Source organism: Melozone crissalis, unplaced genomic scaffold, assembly GCF_028551555.1.
Source record: "Melozone crissalis strain CALT ecotype California unplaced genomic scaffold, PUWL_Pcris_2 ptg000005l_1, whole genome shotgun sequence".
NCBI lineage: Eukaryota > Metazoa > Chordata > Aves > Passeriformes > Passerellidae > Melozone > Melozone crissalis.
The window spans coordinates 2,101,091-2,125,688 of NW_026535783.1; the positions used below are offsets into that span (position 1 = coordinate 2,101,091).

At 41.8% G+C, this 24,598-nt stretch overlaps 1 protein-coding gene across 2 annotated transcripts in view; it reads right to left on the bottom strand.

Moving 5' to 3' along the window:
- SLC12A2 (solute carrier family 12 member 2) overlaps positions 1-22,934 on the bottom strand; it is a 54,188-nt gene extending 31,254 nt beyond the window's left edge. For both annotated transcript variants that reach the window (XM_054282904.1, XM_054282895.1), the window contains exons 1-6: positions 22,299-22,934; positions 6,620-6,739; positions 5,504-5,579; positions 4,876-4,971; positions 3,093-3,232; positions 2,230-2,340 (exon numbers count right to left, since the gene is read on the bottom strand). In XM_054282904.1, coding sequence (XP_054138879.1) covers positions 2,230-2,340; positions 3,093-3,232; positions 4,876-4,971; positions 5,504-5,579; positions 6,620-6,739; positions 22,299-22,799 — 1,044 coding nt within the window. In that variant the 5' untranslated portion in view covers positions 22,800-22,934. The remainder of the gene's footprint in view (positions 1-2,229; positions 2,341-3,092; positions 3,233-4,875; positions 4,972-5,503; positions 5,580-6,619; positions 6,740-22,298) is intronic.
- Between the last annotated feature and the right edge of the window lie 1,664 nt (positions 22,935-24,598).

Here is a 24,598-nt window from a genome sequence, read left to right on the forward strand (position 1 = left end):
GTAAGTTGAACAAGAAGTATTTTAAACCATCCCACACCTCTAAAATGTGTGCAAAGATAAATCCAGGCACTGTAGGGATGGTTCAGGTCTTCCATTAAAATAAGCAATCACACTGCTGCTATCTTTTGGGTGATTTGATTCCTTAGAAAGGAATGCCAGTAGCTTGGGGAAAGGTATTAACAGACCTTTTTCAGGCCTAGGATCAGGAGCTAATATGCAATATCACTGCGGCATTGTTCATGCCTTCAAAATAAAGTTTTCAGTTCACTCAGCCTCTCAGGAAAAAAGGGTGGAACTGTGATAAACAGAGCAAAATAGCCTGCAGCAGATTGAAAAGTCCACCTGAAGAAAAACAGTTTGCGTCCTGTATTTAAATCTTCGTAAAGCCTCAAGAATAGGTGAGGGGTGTGAGGATACAGCTGGGTGCTTACAGAAGTCTTCAGTAAGACAGAAACATAAACATGAAGTTATCACAGAGCAATTGCCACAAGTGGATTTTTCCAGTAACTAAGGAAGCTTCTCCCTGAAGCTAGGGATGTTTGCTGAATATCTTACTCAAATTCCCAAGTCTGAAAGAATGGGCTTCTAAGACTTCAACACAAGGAGCTGAGAAGTGAACACCACAAACTCTAAAAAGCCATTTTTTAAAGCAAACTTCCCTGGAATCAATCCCAGTCTCTCCTCACTTTTAGATCTGGTTCAAAGGCATTATTACAGATTTCCCTGCTCCATTTTCTCTAAGACCTGGCTAAGGCATAGGAGAACACCACAGATCAAGATGGAGACACTGATGCTTTGCTATGCTGAGTTCTGGCAGCCCACATGAAATGCCTGTTGGACAGGTTCCGTTGCCAATCATTGCTCCCACTTGCCTCCTGCCATGACAGAGAAACCAAATCTTGACTTTTACATTGAGGGCAGGACTTTTAAAACCTACCCCTAAAATAAGGATGGCACTGCAGTAATACCACATTTCAGGTTTGATGTAGAAACATTAAACAGGGGTATTTTAATGCAAACTATTGTTATATAAATGCTCATGCTACACAGCAAAATGAAGATACTACTTGGCGACTTCAAGTGGCAGCAGTCAGAAGACCATTAACAAAAAATTCTTTCAAAACAGTTCAGAATAAGGAGGTCAGCACTGTTTGCAGTTGGGTGCATAAAGAGAGCATCACAAATTCAAGTTATAGAGAGTGAAGGGCTACTTGAGAAAGGTAAAGAGTTTCTACAGAAGTTCATGACCAAGTCAATTTCTGTAAGTTTTTTTCTCCCCAGTAGATCAAAGCAATGCACTCGATCTTCACTCACTTCTTCTGGGAGTCCTATTTCTTGGAAGCAACAATGATAAAAACAATCCTGTCATTTTTATTATAAATAGCATCATCTTCTTGATGAAGGAGCACAAGAAACTTACAGTACTTCATGAGGAGGCTCCTTCAGCTGCCTCTCAATCAAGAAAATAGGAGCTATTGTGATATAAATATACATTGGGAAGGAAGGCCAAGTGAGAGGCTCTTCTCATTTTTTTTTTTTTTTTGAGCAAATTAAGGACAGATATTCATAAAAAGCCTACAAAGTGCAGGAAACAGAGAGCAAGCTACAGTGCCTCATAATGCCAAGCAGAAAACTGGTAAGGCAGAAGAGCTTCTCTGTTAAGACCTCTTCAGTCAGAGCTGACCTAAGAGTGAGGTTTTCCCTCCCACAGATTCATCACCACCAATGCTCAAAACCCTTCTCCGTGCTGGGTCTAGTGAGTGCATCCCACTATCTGGCTGTTTCCAGGTGAAAATCAAACCAGAAGAGAGTGAAAGAGAAGGGACACCAGCCCATTGTTTTTCATCCTCAGAGCCTGCCTGAAGTTCATAGTAAGGGAAAATTCCCATGCTGAAGTTCTTACCCTCTCTTGTGCTGTAACTGCCCAGAAGAGGGAAATGCCATTAATCTATTTGACAATACCACTAAGAGTGGATTATGCTGGAGTTTAGGTTCTCATAGATGCTTAAGCTTCCAGTGAAGTGGTTTAAGATTTGAAATGCTGTTCAGAGCTGCACATGCTAGAGCCAGATCAAGAGCTACTGCATAAAAGCCAACTCAGTTCTAATGTACTATCATGCAATACCGAATACACTGAATACACTAAAAATAAATCAGACAGCTAAGGTACAAAAATGGAAGCAAAATAATGAAGCAGAGAATAAATTAAAAAAAAAGGGAATTCCTTACTTTTGCTTCCCACTCCATTCCTGCAATGGAAATACCCAGCAGTATAACCACTGTGATAGCCCCTATGATTCTGATATCATTCATTTCATCGATCATCAACGTTCCATTTTCCTAACAAAACAAAACAAAAAATACACAGTCATACACTTCATCAGGTAAATACCTTCCCTAAAGAACAACATTCTATTCACTATAATTTATTAGTAGTTTACCTGCACACCACAAATTTACTGATTGTAAATTCCCTTTAAGGATACAGGTAATTTGGGTTTTGCCTTGTTTTTAAATCAATGAATCTTCCAAATGGAAACAATAGGGGCTGTTCAGCCTGGAGAAAAGGGAGCTCAGGGAGACCTTACTGCCATCACTTAATATTTAAAGGGGGCTTACAAGAAATATGGGAACAGACTTTTGGATAGGGCTTGTGGTGACAGAACAAGGAATAATGGTTTCAAACTTAAAGATGGCAGATTTAGGTTAGATGTAAGAAAGAAATATTTTACAGTGAGGGTGGGCAGGCCCTGGCACAGAGCAGCTGCGGCTACCCCTGGATCCCTGGAAATGTGCAAGGCCAGGCTCATGGGGCTTGGAGCACCCTGGGACAGTGAAAGGTGCCCCTGCCCATGGCAGGGGATGGCACTGGGTGGTCTTTAGGGTCCCTTTCAACCCAAACCATTCTGTGATTCTACTTGGATGGGGGATGAACTAGGTGACCTTGAAATGTCTCTTCCAAACCACACCGTTTTGTGATCAGGTGAATCAAAAAAACAGTAAGTATATACTTTATATACTCAAACATTCTATATGAGGTGTAAAACTTTATCTATAAAGTATAATCAATATAAGCAGTGTCATCCACGTACCTTGAGTAACTCGACAACAGTCTCTGCAAAACCAACAACATACATTGCCACTGCCACAGCATTGGCAAATGCAAAAATCAGCCCTATGGCACCACCAAACTCTGGCCCCAGACTTCTGGAAATTAAGTAATATGCTCCTCCTGAAAGAAAAAAATACAAATGACAAAGAAGTCCTCTACATGATAAAGCTTGCAACAGGCAGTCATCAGCCCTTCAACATTTACACAAGCCAGAATCTACTCACTCTTTATTCCCTGATGTATTAGAAAATAACCCTTAAGTCAGTATTTTAGGGACAGAAGTGCTGAAGTTTCAGGAATGTATTTCAAGTTCTTACGAAACAGACCAGGTGGAAATAACTATAAATGATGCACCAAATCATATTATTGCATATTAAGTATGCAACTAGTTCTATGGTTAAAAACTGTAGAACACAAGCTGCAGTATAACTGGGTTTTTTACTTCAAACTGCCCAAAGCACTTGTGCAGTCAAGATCAAGCAAAGCAGACTGCAATTAATCCACTAAAGTTCCAAACTTCCAAGACTTGTTCTTAAAAGCTCTGTTGTTAAATGAATTTTCTGCCCTCCAATGGGACTCTCAAGAGCCTGTTCTTTGTACTTTTGAACGGAACGAAAACAACAAATCCCACATGACAAATGAAAATCTGAGTATCTGGAGTATTACAGGAAGGTAAAGTTTAGAAAATGTAGCAAAGGCTTATTCCTCAAATTTAAGGTTAAGCTTTCGAGAAGCAACAAAACTCTCCAGCTCCAGTCTGAAACAACTGAGTGCATGTAAAAAATCCGCAACAGAAAATATTTAATTTCACTGCATTGGACTTTTTGCAGAAATCCTGTATATGTACCCAGCTTTGCCATCTTCTGTATTTCTTACGTAACATTAAAAAAAAATTTACTGTAATATAATATTTTCATAGGAAAAAATGTTCCTATGAAATCTTACAGTTCTTCCCATTCAAGACTTCAAATTTCCTAATGAAGTACTGTTTTTCAAGAATGACTTAAAAGAAAAAGCTCCTATACAAATGGAAAAACCTGATATACATCATATAATTAAAGACCAGAAAGGCATTCAGAAACTTAAGCTTGACATAATGCTAACAGTCATAGCTGACTTTTCCCATTGGGTCTGTTTACTTTGTGATAGTGAGGCTTTTCTCTTCATTCTTAGTATTAATGAAGATAGTTTTATAACCTCCTACTTTAATCCCACCACATTTTTTTCCTAGCAGCAGTCTTGCAATGTCATGAAGCAGTCTGATCGTGTCAGAGGCACCAACCATTCCCAAAAATAGCTGACAACACCACATAAACCATGGGAGAGAATGAAAACCATCACCCTCAGGAAAGCTGGAGCTAACAGAGTGTGCAGAGTTACTTGTGTGAAGGTTTATTTCAGGACATGAACACATACAAACATAATATTCTCCTGAGCTGCAGGGGTTGGTTAAGAGTAAGACCCTACTCATAGCTGGATATGTAGCCTTAAAAACATCTGTATTACAAAAATTTACACCAATAAAGTTCCTTTTACAGTATAAGAGCAGGGTTAAATCTAAACTAGTTTAGATTTAAGCTAGTTTAAACTAATTAGATTTAAACTAGTTTAAATCTAAATAGTAGGCTACCTATTGACTTTCTGTTAATTACATGACTGTTCAATCACACACAGAACACAAGGAAGGCTTTGCTCCTCAGCAACATTGAAGTGTGCACTCCAGAGTGAGGAAAGCTTTAAAAGCCTCATGAAAATAGCATTACCTCCTCTTACAAACCCATTTGTGGCTATTGCTGAAGTAGACAGCCCTGTAATAGTTGTCACAACAGTGGCCATTCCAATAACCAAGACAGAGAGACCTTTTGGGAAAAGAGATGAAAACACTGTAAGCCCTGCAGTACTAAAGAGTACAAACCTTCAACCTAATTTCATTTAAATACTCAAGTCTTGCAAGTAGAACACAAATTTACTTTCAAGAAAAAGGCTTCCTCTTTCCCCATAGGGATAAAAATAAAATTGGGCAAAGATTCTCTTTAATCAGCAAGGTAAGAACTCTATTCTACAGATCAATCCAACATTTAAGTTAAGACTTTGGAAAGATTTGCTTATATACTACACAGTCCATATGCAGAGTTTAATAATAAGAGATCAAAAGTTTATCTCTACAGTTTACTGAAGACTTACAAATGTAATTTTTAAAGTACTTGCCTTGTACCTAAATAAAAAGGTCTAAGTAACTGGTTGAAGTTTTTGATAAGATAAATTACCATAAAAATTGGCAATATTAAGGTAATTTCCTATTCCTGTTTGAAGTAAAAGTTCAGGATCAATATCTCTTGTGGATCACATTTGAAAGTCACTGAAATAAAATTACAGCATTAGTATCCATACCTATCCCAGCTTGTCCTACAATCCATGAGAGTCTGATGAAGAGCATCACACCCCAAATATTTAACATACATCGTACCTAGGATGAAGCAGAAATGTAACATAGATTAGAAATATAACACAGATTGCATCTGCAGTAATTTCCATTAATTCTTCCTCTCAGTTTTTAATGTTCTTGAGATTATCTTGCTGTATTTCCTTACTTTTCAAATTATTTCACAAGAATATGATGTTATCATAAAAGTTTAGGACTGGTTTAAAAAAAAGGACTTAAAATATTATTAAAAAGTTACTACCTTAAACACAGAGTTAAGAGTAGTTCAATATCTACACTTGCAGTATGCTACAAGCAAACAATAATAATAATTTAGATTCTAACCTTTAGGATCCAAAATTCACACTACAGAATACATGACTTAAAATATACAGGAGTGTCTATAATATCGTGAGGTCTAAAACCCCAGTCTGCATCTCCCACAAACCTCTCTCCCAAAAAAAAAACCAAACCATGCACTAAAGCAACACCCTACTAAATAACTTACTCTTCTTAAAAGAACAAAAACCCTACTGCAAGTCAGCATTTCTGTACCTTTTGTATCTTAAAAAGCATATGCACAATAAAAGGATGGAGAGGTGTGCATTTTTTTTTTTAATTCTTGTATTTACAACTCTTAGATCTCAATAAAAATAGAGTTTGCTTTGTTCAGAATTTAGACAGGAGACTAAAAACAGATCTTGGGTCTCTCTCTTCCCTAAAGAGTAATATATCAATCCTACAGAAAAGGAGATAACCTCTCCAAACCACAGAAGTACAGCATGCATTTTTCTCCTACAGTATCTTTTTCCTTCTTGGAAATCATGCAATGTAAAAACTCTTAAAAGTTGTGTTAAGAAACCATAAACCCTTAAGAGCTTAAAGCCCTGAAGTACTTATTGCCTTAAAATTCAGTTGAAATAGGAGCAACCCTTCATAAAATTATGGCATTTATCACACCTCTCACGCACGTAATCTTTATACTGCACTATCACAATGCCTGTCAACAAAGAAGGTTGGTTGGAAAGATTTGTAAGAATAGATCAGCACCTGTAAAAAACTCAAGAACCATCTATCAAACTTACCAGCACACCTTTTATCCAGCCAAATTTGACCACCCCTTTGCTGTCAGGTGTGTAAGCAGCAGCTGCATCCCCAGCTGGTGTGCCCTCCTCACCATTTGCGTAGCCATCCTCAAAGGGCTCCTTTGAAAACACAAAAAAAGTTTTTGTGTCACTGACAGAGCAAGAGTGGGCATGTGAAACTTATCTTGTAAAAAAAAAAACCCATATTTTACAGAAAAATAAAAAGAAAGATATGTCAGAAGTTTTGAGCTGCTCCTTTATGCTCCTTGCATGATGCGTATCTCGGATTTAAAGGAACATACAACAAACTTACAAGAGCAAACTGTTAACAGCCAATGTGGTAAGTATATTCAAGAATTAGCTCCAGATCCCCAAAAAACTCAAACACCTGGTCTGTAGAAAAAGAGGTGGAAGATTTCAAATGCACAAGAAATTTTACTTCTTACGCGAAAGCACAGACTGCTCTACCACAAGTTACTGGTCTCTGCTGTAGCATTTCCTGCAGTTCAGACGTAGCTGTCATTTGATCAATTTTTCAGGAAATAAATTATTCATTTCCCTGCAAACTATTCTACTACTCTTTGTAAGGTGATGCTGCCAGAATGAAGGATGGGAGATTGGCATGTCAGGGAAAAGGAGGGAAGAGAAGTCTCTTCCCAAATACTGCTCTCCATTTAAATGGCAAGGATCACAGATGGAGACAACACCAGCCCCATGGACAAAGGCGAACTTATGTCTTTTATTTACAATTCAACTCTCAACTTCAAAGATGCAGAAAACCTCAATTTTAAACATAAATTGAAAATATACGTGTATACACACACATATATGCTTGCTTTAAAGGCAATTTTGCTTTACCAAGCCAGGCAAGCACCAGAACATTTGAACTCAAACATTTCCTACACTTGCTATAAGAAAGCAAGAAGCACTCTAAGTAGTTTATCCAAGGAAACAAGTATTAAGAATGGATACAGTAGAAAGACCCTGAACACCATTCAACAAACCAGCTCAAGCAGCATACTGCAAAGCAGCCTGCATCCCAGGGCTCAGAAAACATTTTAACAATTAGAGATTCAATCCCAACACGGTAAAGAGCAAAACCCACATTTGCTAAGTAAGACACAAAACAGAATGGACACAAATAAAGCTTTTAAGTGTATGCAGGGCAAGACTAATAAAGATTAGGGTGAGGTATTTTACCAAATTCTTTCTACTCTTGATATATTAGTACCAGATACATCCTCAGCACAGGGTTCAGAGGAAATATTTCTACACCTGTCAATTATGGTGTCCTCATATACTCTTATCACCAGCAGTAAACATACAAACCAGATTTTTAAAAACAGATTATGTCAACCTTATCCAAAGGTCAGTAGCACAGGCTCATGCCAGTGCTTCTCTCACTGATGTGGAATTATGAAGTTCCCATAGAAACAGATACACCTGCAACACATCTGGTCATCCTGTAAGGCACAAGCTTCCACTGTTAGGCAGAATCAAGATCAGTTTCCAGATCATTACCTTTAACAATTTACTCTCTTAAAGAGTACATTATATTGCATCCTGAAGGGATTACAATTTAAAGAAAAAAGACACCTTATGTGTTATATATATAAAAAATATTGTGTGCGTGTGTGTATTATATACACTAAACAGAGGACAAATAGAAACCTGACCAGGAGTTACCCAGTCTGCTGAACTGCAGCTTTCCTGCTGTAATGGTTCTAATTCTTGAGAGATTTGCACAGCCTTTGACCAGATGAATCTATTGATTGCTGATTATTTGTATTCAGGCACTCAAGCCAAATCAAGTAGTGGCACGTAATCACTTAGAGTGGTAAGAAGAACAGTGAGGACTAAAAGGAGAATTACAATGCTGCTGCATTTCAGAAATGCTGACCTGCCTGAACCAGAACTAAGAAAACATCTCCTACTCAAGCCTGAGGTTCATGCCAGAAGAGGATGAGCCAACCACCTACCCTGCTCCAATAGCTTAGAAGTGCAAAACAAAATGTAAAAATCCCTCTAAGCATTAATATATCCCTTTATGACTTCTTTCAGGAGTGGGGAGGAAACAGAGAGAAAGAAGATGCATTAAAACAAGGGGCAGATTATAAACACGTTCATCAGTATGCCAGAACCTCCAATCAAGCATGAGACAGTACAACCACTTGCTCATATAAAACCTATTCTTATTCCTCACAGAAAATCACCACATTATACTTGGAACAAACTCTATTTTAAACCATTACATAAAAGGAGTCACATTCAAATTATCTAAACAATTTTTAAGCTTTGGCCAAAAAAACTTGCCAACATTAGATAACATCTTCTGCTATTACAACAACACGCATCATGTCTGTAATAAGAAATAACAAAATTATTCTCTGAGAAGACTGGTCAGGGAGGATCAAGGAACGGTAGGAAGAATCTTTATCTTCATGTCTTAAAATAGTGAAATGTGAATAAAGTGGTTAATGCCTTGGTTTTTTGTTTTTGTTTTTTTTTTGAACAAGCTTGGAGTTTGTTTGCTGCAAGGTCAGGTTTGGTAAGAAGGTAGACAAATATTTGCATCTAGTCTAAGAAAGGATCACATACTTCATCATGTGAGCATGGTGGGCCAAGTATTGGTAAAACCTGCACACATCGCCAATGTGATCCCCAAATGTCACCCCAAAACCTCAACCACCATGTGGCAGCCACACATTTTCCCGCAGTGCTCAAACAAGCCCACAGCTCAGCCTGTTGTGCGCTGGGGAGGAGATAATGGATCACAACTGGTATTCTGAGTTATCAGTTACCAGATCAGCTCCAGGATACTGCACACTGTGAACACAGGCCAGTTTTGTTCTGTATGTCTCGTCTCTCCACACCGTGCAATATTTCTTAGGAAAATATTTTGAGGCACAAGCAAAATGTAATAACTGAAAGGTTATTCCTGGTTATCATCGCTGGTGGGTGCCCAATAAAGCAGCACTGAGAACAGTATTACAGAGTGTGGGCACAAAGGAATTTCACTCCAGAAGGCTCCAAGTTCAGCCCTCTAAGGCGACCTTAAGAAAGAACCACTGTGGTCTCAGCTGTAAATCAAGCAGACGTAGTATTTTTCATGCTCGTGTTCATGAGGAAACAATGCTTCTACTCAAGTCAGACACTGAATGGAAAAAACTGCCCCAGCACTACTTTAGAACAGCCAATACATGCACGATAAGATCTTCATAAACAGTAAAAAACACTAACACACTGTGGGTTTGGAGGGGGTGTAACAGAAGGGGAAAGAAAAGGGGGTTTAGCATTTCAGACCATAAACAGTCTTATTAACACAATTCTTAAAACAAAATAATCAGTCCAAAAAGAGTAATGGTGTTCATGTACGTTATGGGAAAAATAAGGTATGTTTACAAGCTGACAATTCTGTCACACACTGACAGGACTTCAGACAAGCAACAGTTAATTTCTGCTCCTACACAGATAATCTACTATTTCATCTCCAGTGTTGGATGATAACAGTAAGTTATTTGTGACAACTGTGAATAGCCTTCACATCTATTAGACGTAGATTAGTACTGAGAAAATACTTGATATTTTGATAGAGGAGATCTGAGATTTTTCACAAACAGCCTGTAATACACTGGTCCATCAAAAAGTTCAGTAAAAATTGCTTCATTTATGAGTTCTTGATAGTGGTCTATGTCATGCAGCATTTTTTTTTTTTTTTTTTGTGGTGAACTTATCTAAATCCCATCTTAATGGCAACATACTTGGGCCATGTTGTACCATATGAGGTAATACCAGAATAAACACACATGAAGTCTTGTTTCTTTTCAAGAATCACAACTTGGAAGCCACAAGTAAAGGGCAGGACCACCAGCAAGTTTGTATGTAAGACTATTTTCTGGATCTCCAGGCAGACTGCTGTCACTGTGAACTGCCTGATTTGGCATGTTCCAAGTAGTCACTGACTTCTTTAGCTAATCCCTCCCACTGTTATTAGTCCTGTGCAAAAACAGGAGGCCAGAGAAGCACCTCAGACTACAGCATTTAACTGCTTTTCCCATTCCCCACATTTGGCCAGCTACAGATTTAGCACAAGCCATGTAATATGGCATGGTTCTTCTCACAGAATCTCCCTGGAAAGGCTTCACAAAAGCAGTTTCTTCTCATCTTGGCAGGATACAGCACTGAAGCTGTTTTAATAGTTTATATTATCATAATGCTAAAAATCAAGAGCCTAAACTTTTCAAGCTGCACCTTCTGCAAAGAAACATAAAAATGGCCTTCCACTACATCTAGTCAAGCTGCTTACACTCGAAACTGCTTTGTACCTGCATTCTAAATTCTGATACTATATCCTGATACATACTTCATTCTGATTACATACCTATATTCTGTTAACGAGCATAGCTCTCTCATGCTTACAGAGAACAGAAAAAAGAATAAAGGAAGCTACCCTGAGAGCCATCTTTGCCCAGGGAGTACTGACAGAACAATTCCATGCTCTCACACGTCTCCTGCAGTCCCTCACTGCGGCTCAGCTCCACTGCAACCTGTTCACGAGCCCTTACAACCACAATTTCTTGTTTCCATCTCCCAAAGGTTAATTTTGTAGGCACTGCCATTTTAAGATGCTCCTTGTTCTGTGGAAAGGAAAAAAGCAGTAAAATGTATTGATCCAGATGCAGCTGACCATCTGTCTCAGAGGAAGAATAATTATTTGAAGAGATTATACTCCCATATATCCCAACTCCAGTCCTGCACACTATTAAGACTACGGCTACAAAACATTTTTTTTTTCAGAATTAACACAGTTCAAAACATACATGAAAAAAGAGTTTATAAACATTTGCTTTGGTTTTTTTGGTTTCTAGCTAAAGGAAACCAAAGCTTTAGCCAGAGCACAGACACAGTAAAAATGACAGAAGAGAGAAAGCTATCAAGTTACATAAGAATTACTAGACATTTTGCCTCAAATGATGGTAACATTTCAAAGGATTTTAAAACACTACCAAAGATCATTTCCTTCAAAGAGCAAATGAACTTTCGGACTCTAGCTCCAACCACCTGTGACACTTCCAAGGAGCTGAATAAAAGACTTTAGAAGTGCTAAATGTATTTCATGCATAGAATAACTATGAATAATAGAATAATCCTGCTGCTATGGTGTTTACCTCTTACATAACAGAACTTTTGAAAACAGTCTGTACTGGTACAAGTGCGATGCTGTCTGATAAAGAATAAATAACAAGCTAGGTATTAAATGCTGTCTGGAGGAAACCAAGCCATACCAAAGGTATCTGTTCTTTAAACATTTCTTTTGCAGCGTGTTATTGTTTGTAATCATAAAACTCCTAGTTTTTGTCTACAAGTCAGCTTGATAAGCTGTTTTTATCTTTTACTGCTTTATCTGCACAGTTGTGAGAAAGATCAAGAGGACTGAGCTTCCTTTCCAAAACATCTAAATCTCCACTGAATGGTTTTAATCATACTGTTGCCCAGGGACACCAGTCAGTCTTATAAGTCCTTTATCAATAAAAGACTTGAGTTTGGTTGCCTGAGATTCCAGAGTATTTCAGTACTTAAATACACAGGAGGGAATAGAAGTTTTCACCAGTCTTTGACTCAAGCTGGTGACACCAGCTACTGCTTGTAACCATTTTTTCAGCAAATCACTTCTCAAGAGAGGTTGGGATACTATTTCTAACTTTGCTCGTAAACTACAAATCACACAGAGTTTTTAACACTAAACTTGGACAACAGCTCTGCCAAGTCTGACAGTTTTCAAGTGGTTTTTATTCCTGTAAGGGAAACAAACAACTCCAAAGGGAGGAAGTATCACAGGTAATGACTTTTAAAAAAATCTTACTCTATGAAACATTCTCTTAAAGAACAACCTGACTGGTCAGTATTTTGTAAACTAGTCCTGGTCTGCTGGAAGAAGGATGGCGACAAGTATGGAAACTAAGAACAAGCATGCACAACTCTCAACTAACGCTTTGTAACTGGCCTCAGACTGATGAAAGAGCAATGAAAGTGTAAATTCTCAAAGATGTAACAATCTGAATCTCTGGCACTTAAGACAGGGTTATCCCTCACTTAGAAATTGCTACTCAGAAAGCCAGTATCTTCCAGAGAACACGTGGCGCAACTGACAGATTTCTGATTATTTATTAGTTAAAAACAGTAAACCAAGCTAATGAGAAAGACTCAGATGCTCAGGTTTTTCAGGAGTTAATGGAAAGCTTGACTGATCATCATTGCTCCCGGGGGGAGGAAAACCCAGTCAGGTAGCACACAGAAAGAAAACATGGCACAAAGACACGTTCAAGACACCTCAGTCTGCCTAACACATTCTTAGCATTTTCTTTAAAGAACTAACTCAAAAAATTAATACTATCAGGGAACAATGACTAGTCATTGCTGTTGACAGCAGTTTAGAAATTTCAGCAGTCATATTAGATATTTCACTACTTGGTTATAAAACAGGAATGAATTATGAATTCTATTAGCAAAAGTGCCCTAATTCCCGCCCTGGTGTCTTTACAGTTGTAACTTCAGAAAAGCCTACTAAGCCATTAAATGGCATCCAGAAGTTACCTAGAACAGCAGGAGACAAACTGCCCAGAAAAAACACAGTCAGTTCTTAAAACTTGGGATTCCGTGGATTCAAACATGAACAGCTTACAATCATTGGTTACTCACCTCAATCAAAGGAAATCCTTTGTAGGTTTGCAGCCAAGAGACCAAAACTTAAGTGCTTTGACTATATTACCTTCTCTACAATTATACATTAAAATATAGTAGCAAATGCCTTTGGCATCCACTTCCAGAGATTTTAAAAGAGATTGCATCAAACTGAACATTAATGTTATCTTAAGCTGAAATTAAAGAGTGTTGTACTGTGATTGCAGCAGAGCAATTTTAAACAGAAGAAATTTATAGTTGCAATTAACATGTCAACTGAAGGATTAGCTACGTGTCTCTGCCATCAGCTTGTATTTCTGTCTTGCACACTGCTTTTAATAGAGAAACATTAAACAGTGTGGGTTTTTATGTTTGTGCATATATATATTGTATATATAATGATTTAAAAAGCCATTTTTACTTTAATTCTTCTAAAGGGATAATCATGCACTCATCCCCCAGCTCTTCCATGTAGTATGATGTATTAACTAATTTAGCAAGACTTAATCAGGAAACTTACTCAGGCAATTGATTTCAGCTTAGTTGTAAATCCTTTCTTTCAAGGTGGTATACTTACAAATAAAGAGATTTGTTGATGAAGATTAGCACTACTTTAATGTCTTACTTGAACACAGTTTTCCTGACAAATCTCTAAGCTTATTACATGAAGGCTGCATCTCTCTGAAGCAGTTTTGACATGTGATAAAGCAGCAAAGTTTTGTTGACACCTACAGGTAGGCAAGACCAGTATCCTATCAGAAATATAAATAATATTCGCTTTTCCCCCCTAGCATAAACATTAATTAAAGAATGAGAGCACTCTGCAAAATAAAGAAAACTTCCCCACATCTTTACATCTTTATTCATACATCCCTCCTAAGCACAGGAGGGTATGAAAATTCTGGGCTGATCATGAAAATTGCAAAGAAATGAGAAAATGCCTTTGTTCAGTAGCTTTGCAGGGTGGAAAACCCAAATGCTTATGGTCTGCACTCCCAGAAATTTTGTAGCTAAAATAAGGCCTTCCTGCCAAAAAACCAAACTTCCCCTGCAAAAAAAAAAAAACGCCCAAATTTCCTTTTCCAGTCTCTGCAGTTCTGGTTAGCAGAAAGCTGCAGGAGGCACAACTTCCTCACAAGTGTAGGGGAACCATCCCCTTCAGTGTAAGGGAAAGAAAGGGATGCAGTCTCCTCCACACTTCAAAAATGCACCCTCATTTCTCCACCGACGTGTACCACCCTTCCCAGAACCACCACGCTGCACTGATTGATCTACAGAAGCAATTATTCCTTACTGTGCACTGACTGCAATATTCCTTTGGATATCCTGGAAGGAGTAACCACACTTCACAGGAAAAGTGGATCCAGGCTCTGAACACGGGTGGTTTTCACATGGGTATCTGAAACACAGAAGCCTGAAACACTCCAGAATGAAGCAGATGCAGCACTTGATTGCATAAGAGCTGAAGTAAATCCAATTAGGAAGCCTCCTGCAGAGAAGTTTAGCATACTCAAGTGTAGTCCAAGAAATACAATGTTCTGCTATTAAGTATAAAAGAGAATCCATTTCAGTCTTGTCAAGAAGTTGTTTTGGACACATCAGATTTCCAAGTCACCATAGTTTAACTCCAGCAGCCCAGCCCCAAGCAGCCACCCGCTCATTCCTCCACCAGCAGGACTGGGGAGAGAACTGAAGGGTAAAAAATTCACAGGTCGAGATGAACACAGTTCAACCGGGAAAGCAAAAGCCACACACACAAGCAAAGCAAAACAAGGAATTAATGCCCTGCTTCCCATGGCTGGGCAGCCCCCTCCAGAGCAGGGTCTCATCACATCACGGAGACTTGGGAAGATAAACACACCATCACTCCCCAGGTCCCCTTCCTCCTTCTCCCCCCAGTTTTTATACTGAGAACGTTGTCACCTGGTCTGGAACACCCCTTGGGTCAGCCTGGGTCACTGTCCTGGCTGTGTCCCCTCCCATGCACCCCCAGCCTCCTCCCCAGCGTGGCCACAGGAGGAGCAGCAAAGGCCTTGGCTCTCTGCAGATCATGCCCAGCAAAAAGAAAGACATTTCTGCATTATCGACCCTGTGTCCAGCACAGACCCAAAACAGAACCCCACACCAGCTACTGGGAAGGAAATAAACTCAACCTCAGCCAAAACCACACACAAGGCATCTATTCTCCACCCCAAAAATAAAGGTTAATTTGAGGCATTCTTGCTCTTAACAGCTTTTGGTTTTCATCTACTTCTGCAAAACATGGTGCACTTTCTATTCAAGAAGTAGGAAACAGGGGCAGCAATATGCAGCAATAGTAAAACCCTAAGAAAATATCCCATTGCTATTAAAAGTCTAGCTCCAATGTAGAAAGTTCAGGAAAAATTGCATTTTACCTGCTGGCTTTCAACAGACTAAAAGCCCATTGAAGTAATCCTAAAAAAATAATTTAAAGTACCACCTGAATTTTTAATGTCATCTTCTGAAATGCTGAATGCAGCTACAGCACAGCCCTGAGCCAGAAGTGAGCAGGGCTGGTACGTTCACACAGAAAAGCACTCGCTGGCACTGGCACAGCACCACATTTCAGCCAAAGTTGCCAAACTGCTTACAGTTCAAAAGCAGTATTACTCAGAATACTCTTAGGAGCCTCTGCCATGCAGACTGACAGACCAAGTTGAGCAGCATCACAGCTCCTTCACAGCTGAAACAGACAGAGCTACTTTCTTTGAATTTAAAAAAAAACCCAAACAACTGAATCATCTGAAGTAGGAGCAGTGGATTCAATTAAGGGAAGTTAGCTAACAAAATGCAGATGTAAGAGAAAATCCCTCTTATTAAAATGGAACTTTAATTTTTTTAGAATTTCTTTACTCTTTTTGTCACCTTATCCTTAAATCAGTCATGTTTACAAGGCACAGACCATATATCCAAGGTTATTTTTTATGCATAAATGAAATGTCAGTAAGTCTGTCTGGTATAATCAATAAAGTGAAGTGCAGAAATAAATCAAAGATCATTCTGGATGTAAACTGCAAAAACTGGATAGCTCCCAAAACTCTGAAAGGCAAATAATTTGAAGTCAACTAATTTTAAAAAAATTTAATAGAGATCAATGACCATAGTGTAATTGCTATTATCTATACCAAGAAGTGGGGAAAATGGGTTTGGGGTTGCTCATGAATGAATATTATATGAGGCTTTAGGAAAAAATCTCAAGAATTCAATAGAAGATGTAGTACAGTGATTTAAAATTACTCCAAGATACTGATCTTGCCAAGCTCCTCCTCTGCAAGAATGCTCTTCAAGAATGAAAATCATTTGACATCTAATCAAGCACAGTACCAAAAGAGAAAAAAAGTTAATCTGAAGGTTAAAGAGGCAGCCTTCCTCTTTAACCAGCTCTGAAACAGTCCACTGGGAGTGTGACACTTTTTTTGTAATGGTAATAAGAGAAAAAAAGGAAGTGTGAATTTCATCTTTATATCACTATTGAAGTTTTACTCTGTGCTATACACATTATTTGTACAGCATATATAATTTATATTTGTATAGCACATGTATATAAAATTTTAAAGCAAATTAATATATTTATATTAGGAGTGCACACTCAAACGTTTTTATTGATGCCTGTGTGCAGTGAAAAGACTGAGGAGAACCCTTAAGTATTGGATCAGGGAACTGAATCACCACATGCAGTACAAGATTTTGCAGCAGAGGGGGTGTAGGCTTTCTGTAAACCAGATCAGATCTGTATCAGATCCAACTAAGATCTGTGACAGCAAAAAGTTCACTCCTTTCAGCAGCAGTCCACACTTGTGCTGTGAGCTATATAAGTTGCTAAAGGTCCAGTTATTTCCAGCTTCCCTGGGACATGGGGGGGAGGAAAAAAAGGAGTAAGGACAATATTAGCAGTTTGCTGAACACAGGTCATGTTTTTTAGCATTCCATGGGTGTTCTGGACTAAAGACTTATCAAATATTCAAGAGAAACAAGCATCAAGCAACATAAACATGCAAACTATACAAGGTCTTTATAAAATACAACCCCTGGAATGCTAATATTATTCACTGCCGCAAACAGAGCGGTACACTCATTTTTTCCTTGATAAAAACGGTTGGGCATAAGTGGGGTATCAGTGTAAGCAAAATGAGGATTCCTGACACAGGCTGAAAAAGCATAAAAACATTCTTCTGCACGGTACAAGTAAAGCCTCACTGAGTACAGGTGCATTAAGGTCACTGCTGTTTAAAAGTGATGAAAGAACAGTTACCAATTATAGGCTTCTGGGACACACAACAGCACTGGGACCAAGACTAAGAGAGCTTCCCTTGTTTAATTTCAGTACACTGAACTTCAGAAAGAAGATTCAAATTCTGCTCACATATATGAGGGACAGAACGAAGGAAATGTAATTTAAAATAAAAATAACCCGAACTGAAAAAACAAAGAAACCTCCAGACTGCAGACAAGACTCAGCAAGGTGGTTCAATAAAAACCATCTGCAAGAGGGTCTCAATCTTCTGTGAGAGGGAAGAAAGGAGCTCTTACAAGACAGGGTCAGCTACCTTGATATCCTACAATCATCTTTTAGCCTTCTATGCATCTTTAGCTGAGTTCTGCTTTTATTTCAGGCTAAGCAAACATAAACCACGAATTGAAAGAAAATACAACTAAACAATTATTACAGATGCAGCAATTGTTCAGCATTCTCAAGACAGAATGCAATTTTGTTAGAAAGCAGTGCCATACACAGACCTTTTTACTGTGCTTATGTTAAACATTTGAAGTCATCGGGTCAGAGAAAAAACTGCAGTGTTTGAGAAAATACTTAACAAAGCCCAAAAGACAACTGAAAACAATTACAGTCATCCAACTTGAGTAAAAACAAACAAACAAAAACCCCTCAATTTGTATCAGGACTACCAGTAATTGCCTTTTTTCTCACACCTGTCTCCAAATTCAAATGACAGGTGCACAGATTTTTGTGCGGGAGGAAGCAAAGCACACTTGTGTTTTTAAATACCTTGGGATTTCTTTTTGTTTTCATTAATAATTTGACGCTGATGGGGATGGGGCGGAGGTGGTGTAAGGATCCTGCTCTGAGATCAGCTCCCGGTGGGTGTTTAACAAGCAGCAGAGCAGAGCTGCCAGCAGAGGGCTTGGTTCGCACCACATACTCACCACAGCTGCGAGCGACTGCAGAGATCAAATCAGAACCACTCACACACAGTGAGATCTAGTCTTAAACGAAAAAAAACATAATCTCCCCAAACCACTCAATGCTATACAGAAAAATACGAAATTATTTCAGTGGGTTACAGTGTGCAGGTCTGAATACCCTAACAGTACACACTTGTCAGAACAATAATGTCTGTGATATTGTGACGTGGTATTGATAAACTGAGGGGCACAAAGGCATGCGTGCAGTATTTCTACAGGCTGTATCTTGAACTACAGATGTAGCTGAGCCAAGAAAAGCTGTAGGACAGGCAAAAAATTAACAAAAGAACACTTTTAATCTTCCCATGGTCTGAAGACAGATCCCCCTCAAGAGGGCAAGGGACACCACTGCAAGAAAAACCTGCACGTCATGGTAGGCTGACTTCCCTCCCGCTTTTTTGCTAATAAACACCCTCTCACCTCAACATCTCCGGAGACCAGAGCTCCTGCCACACATTCTCTTGACAAGACAGCAACTGCAACAGCATCACCAAATTCTCTCTCTCATCTCTCTAAAGCAGAGAGAAATCAACACATACCAACTGGGTAAGGAGCAGGCTGATCACCTTAGTTATCGGCAGTCAATGACATACTAATGCAAGACCCCTCACGTGGAGGTGATCATTTAATATGATCAACCAAGGGCAGTGTTATGCAGTTCATCCAGCTCAGAGTACTGCAGCATCACCCAGCTGTGTTTCCACAGCCAGTTTCCACAACAATCCCTTTCCTATGAGAAGAGCCACTGTTGGAATGAGCACACAAACACCCATCCCACCAGGACTGCAGGACAAACCCTTTGGAAATGGGACCCCTCCGGTACAAGTGTGCGTCTTCCCCAAACAGTCACTCCTCTTCCAACACTGCTTTTCTGCGAGAACAGAATCAACAGAAGAGTTAGACAGATGAAGCTTCTAAACAAAGCTAAAGGAAAAAAAAAAATCTGTTCTATATTGGGCACTGGCATCAACAATGCTCAACGCTGCCTCACATTTATCTACTTATTAAAAGCAAACAGAATAGCAGGAACTCTAACTGCTGGATAAAATAGCTGCATTCAAAGCAGCGAACCATACCGCTGGTAAACAGCCCTGGGTCGCTCTTTTACACAAAGTATCTGCCACTCCTGATGCACTGGGTCAAGCACAGAGGCACAACAATAGGCTGTGCAAACTTTATTGTGAGGGTGCTGGGATGTACCAGCTGCCTTGCACAGACATGCTGTACCCGATAAATCGGTACAGAACCCACAGCTAAAGAGCAAGGTCAATTCTTCAAGCCACTTTCCCAAATGCACAGCACTACTCAACAGCACGGACCCACCTGTCAGCAGGAACTGAAGTCACTTTGAGAACAAACACAAAAAGCCCCCTGGCAACAGTAAAAAAAAAAAAAAAAAAGAAAAGCACAACATCTTTGAGAACATCTTCCACATAAAAGTACAGCATCATCTTGATTTAAAAGTTATCAGGGCTCCAGGGCTCCGTGTTTGCGTGTTGCAAACCAAGCACACAATCAGAGATGGGATGTGCTTGATAGTCCCGTGAGATTGACATGAGATTGCCACGAATGTAGGTATCCAATGCTATTAGCATGCGCAACACACCCTTATTAAAAGCTTTTGTGTCCACAGCTTTATCTGGAAAGTGTTTTGCGAAGTTGGAAGCAAAAATAATGGCTTCCCTTCTTCTTATAAGCCTAAGTAGCTGCTAACACCTTAATTGCTTTGGACATTAAACATCCTGAGACAGAAAACTTGGGTTACTCCACTGAACTTCAGCTTATAATTCTGAAGTTTATATTGTGACCTTTTAAAAAAATTAATACTTAATATCAAATGCAACCAAAATTCCATATTCCACCCCAACATTTATTTAATGGGAGGAGGGGCCCAAGTAGACACGGCATGGCTTTAAAAAAAGAAGTATCTTCACATGCACATCTATCCACACTGCAGAACGAATTAATGACATTCAAGAAATTAATAATTTGACTTAATTAATGCTCACTATGGGACTGTTTTGATAATGATTCTGTAATTAGGTTGTCTACCACTCCTCTGTGCCACAGACTACAAAGAAATTTCCTTGCCATTAATTTCTTCTTAATAAAGAAATTACAATTTTAGAAATTGTAATTCCAGAATATGTTCTATCCTGCACTGAAATGTCTTAATGGTATCAAAGAGCTTTCCACAGTGCTGGAATATGAACACACTGAAAATGCCATCTGCCAGCCTTAGAAATGTAAGAAATGTTCTGCTTACAATGCTGAGTATCCAACACCTGGTCATCCCATCATGGACCAGGAGTCAGAAATTTGGAGGAGCAGGAGGACAGAAAACCAGCGTGGTTTCACACACACTACGAGCACACACACATGTGTTTTATTTATAGTTTACCCAAGTCCAAACACATGGCAATAACTATCAATTTCGATTTCATACTAACTTAGAATCAGACCACAGATCATCATTTAGCTCCATCAAAAGGGGACCTGGAAGGCATGAGTAATTTGCAGCGATGGTTAGTAATTAAAATCTGACATCTTATCTCAGATGTCACAAACAAGTATCTTTGCAACACACCAACCAGTTACTTCTATTGGAACACTTCCACAGTCAGTGTCAAAAATACACTTAAACGATCACCAACACTCCCTAAAAAAACCCCAAACCTCACATATCAGTGCTGATGCACTGAGCAGCCCCATAATGGTGAGAAACGATTAAATCTGGAAAGAACACACCTTTCCTCAAGGAACTCCACCTATAACGAGTGAAAAGTGGGATGCAAAAAAAAGTTCTGGAAACAAAATATTCGCTTCCTTGGAATGTGACCTATGCATTTCTTTATTTCCCTAAACCCAGCAGAAAGACCTCACTCAAAACACAGGCTCCTGAGCACAGCCATATATCCATTTTCAAACTGTGAGGAAAACAGCACTGCCAGAGGTTAATCTTTATGTGGAGTTTAGTGATGATAGTTTAAAAAAAAAAGAAAAAAAGTCTAGGAAATTAATTCTACGTTCAGCTAAAGCTGGTCTTCTAACCAAGGCAGCCTGCAATGCAAAGAAGGCTCTCACTGTCAACCCGTCTCAAATAACACACGGACTCGTAGTCCAAAATAGAAAAAAGCTTCAGACGCACAGCTCCGAAATGTTTCAAGCCTTGACGGCGGCCGGGAGGCACGGAGCAGCGCCGGGAGGGCTCGCTCAGGCTCCGTGCCCGTGCAGATCCAGCAGCATCCGACCCGGATCCCATCGGATCCAGCGGGCTCTGCCTCGGCGCCGCACACACAAACCTCCGGCCGATACCAAAGCGAGCGCATCCTTATTTATTTACCTTTTTTTTTTTTTTGGCGTCTCTACCCAATGTTTTCACGTCCCTTCCCAGACTGATTCCCACGGCGAGCCCCCGAATTAATACCCTATCCGAATCAATACCCTATCCGCTGGAGGCGATTTGGAAGTGGAAAACCTGTAAGAGATCCCCGCTCAGTGACGGGGAGAACAGACCTACAGCTCTAAATACCTCTTGCACTGGGGGACCATCTCCCAAAAGCACGTGTGTGTGGGGGGATGGATACCACTGCGTCACGAAAAGACAAAAAAAAAATATATATATATAACAGAACTGAGACGCAAGCTATGCACCCGCGCTATTTGCGCCTGCTCGAGGCTCGGCGAGCTTTCGGCTTTTTTCTTTTTTTTTAAGCTTTTCTGCCGAAAAGCCGCCGCACCCCCGGCGCCGGGGGAGCCCGAGGGCCGCTCTCACCTTGTCCAGCTCATCGTGCAGCTCGGCCAGGCTGGGCCGGAGCAGCTTCTCGCCCAGGTCGGCGGCCGTGTGCCGGTAGTGGTCGATGCGGGGCACGGCGTCCATGGTGTTGTGGCCGAAGGTGCGCAGGTAGTAGGTGTTGGTATGGGTATCATAGTAGTAGTGGTGGTGCCCGCCCGAGTGCAGGCTGCCCTCGCTCATCACCGTGTCGCCGCCGTTCTGGACGCCGCTCACGTTGCCGCCCTCCGAGCTGCCTCCCCCGGGCTCGCCGGGGCTCTCGCCGCCGGCCGACGGGTCCACGAAGTTCACCCGAAACCTGCCCTTGGCTTCCTCGCCTCCCTTACCCGCCGCGCCGATGTCCCCGCACGACTTGCGGGGCCCCTCGGCCACCAGGTCCACCTGGAAGCGGCTCTGGCTCGGCGTGGGACCCAGCGGCTTGCCCAGCGCATCCTTGGAGCCCTCATCCCCCGCGGACCCGGCTGCCAGATCCTTGCCCTCCATGCCTTCCCCTCGCTCTGCGGCCGCCACTGCTCCGAACGCCCCTCCCGGCCGGCGGCTCCGCTGCTTTAAGCGGCCGAGCAGCGCCCCGGGGCTGCCGCAGACACAGCGCCGCGCCCCGCCCCCGCCGCAGCGCCAGGTGACGGTGCCTCCGGTCCCTCCGCCCGATCCCGCTCTGCCCAGGCAGGAGCGCGGTCGCTTCCTCGGCTGGCGCGGTGGGAGGGATGCGGGGGGGAAAAAACCGGCGGCGCCGCGCAGGCTCCGCCCGCTCCCGGCTGCGGCGGAGGGGGCGGAGGGGGCGGCGGGAGCGCGTCCCCGGCCGGGCGGCGGCGGCTCCTCCCGCCCGCACTATGGCGGCCCCGCCGCATCCGCCCCGCGGCGCCGCTGGGAGGAGCGGGGGGGGCCGCACCGCGATCCCGCCCGGCACAGCCCCGCCGGCCGCCGCCACGTCTCGCGAGAGGAGCGGGGGGGCGCTCGGAGCCGCGCGGTGCCTCACAGAGCCCCGACCCCTCGGGAGCCTCCGAGACCCCTCAGGGACCCGCCCGGCCCCTCATGCAGCCCCGGACTTCCCATGCGCACCCCCAGATCCCCTCAGACACCCCCGGAGCCCTCACGCACCCCTGACCTCCCATGCACACCCCCAGATGCCCTCAGTTCCCCATCCAGTCCCTCACACGCACTGTCGGACTCATATACGCCCCCAGATCTCCTCAGAAACCCCTTGCTCCATTACACACACCCACACCCAGACCTCTCACACACTCCCTGGGCCCCTCATAGACACCTCCAGTTCCCCTCACACACACACCCAGAGCTCTCACATGCTTTGGTGCCTCATACAGCTCCTCGGACCCCTCATATACCCCTAGATCGCCTCACATCCCTCCTGTTGCTCACACACACACCCTGGTCCCTCACATACACCCAGTTCCCCTAACAAACCCCCAGTTCTTCACACACCCCTCGAACCCCCTCACACCCCCCAGTTCCTCAGCCAGCCCACAGAACCACAGGACTGGGTTAGGCTGGAAGGGACCACAGGAGGTCATCTGGTCCAGTCTCCCTGCTCCTCCGGCAGGGTCATCCCAAAGCACATGGCACCGGATTGTGACCATACGGCTCTGGAGTGTCTCCAGAGACAGAGACTCCACACCCTCCCTGGACAATCTGTTCCCGTGCTCGGTCACTGCACAGGGGAGAAGTTCTTCATGCTCAGGTGGAATGTTCCTGTCCATCAGTTCCTGCTCTTTCTTTCGCCCTGCTGCTTGACCATCACCAAACCGAGCCTCGCTCCATCTCCCTGGCACCCCCTCTCATAAACAAGGATGAGGTTTTTTTCTCAGCTGCCTCTTCTCCGGGCTGAACAGGCCCAGCTCACTCACCTGTCCTCATCAGAGAAGCTGCAGTGCCCCCATCATCCTCATTGCCCGTGGACCTGCTCACACATTCCTTGGTTCTTCACACACCCCCTGGGCCCCTTCACACACCCCCTGGTTCCTCAGACACCCCCTGAACCCCTCACCTCACCCTGGACTCCTTCACACCCCATCCTGCATCCCCCTTTCTTACCTTCCAGCCCCTGAATCTCTGCCAATTGCACCGTAAAAACCACTTGCATAATAGATCTAATGTCAGTAATGCCTTTTTCTATCTCCTCTGCTGCAGCTTTTTGTCTCTGTTTTCTTAAAGTTATTCTTTCTCCAAAAGCATATATGGTTCTTTCATTTGAAAACTGAAGTCATTCTGCCTCCTCGCTCTCGCTGGAACATAAGTGCCTGGATAATCCATTAAAGCATATGAAG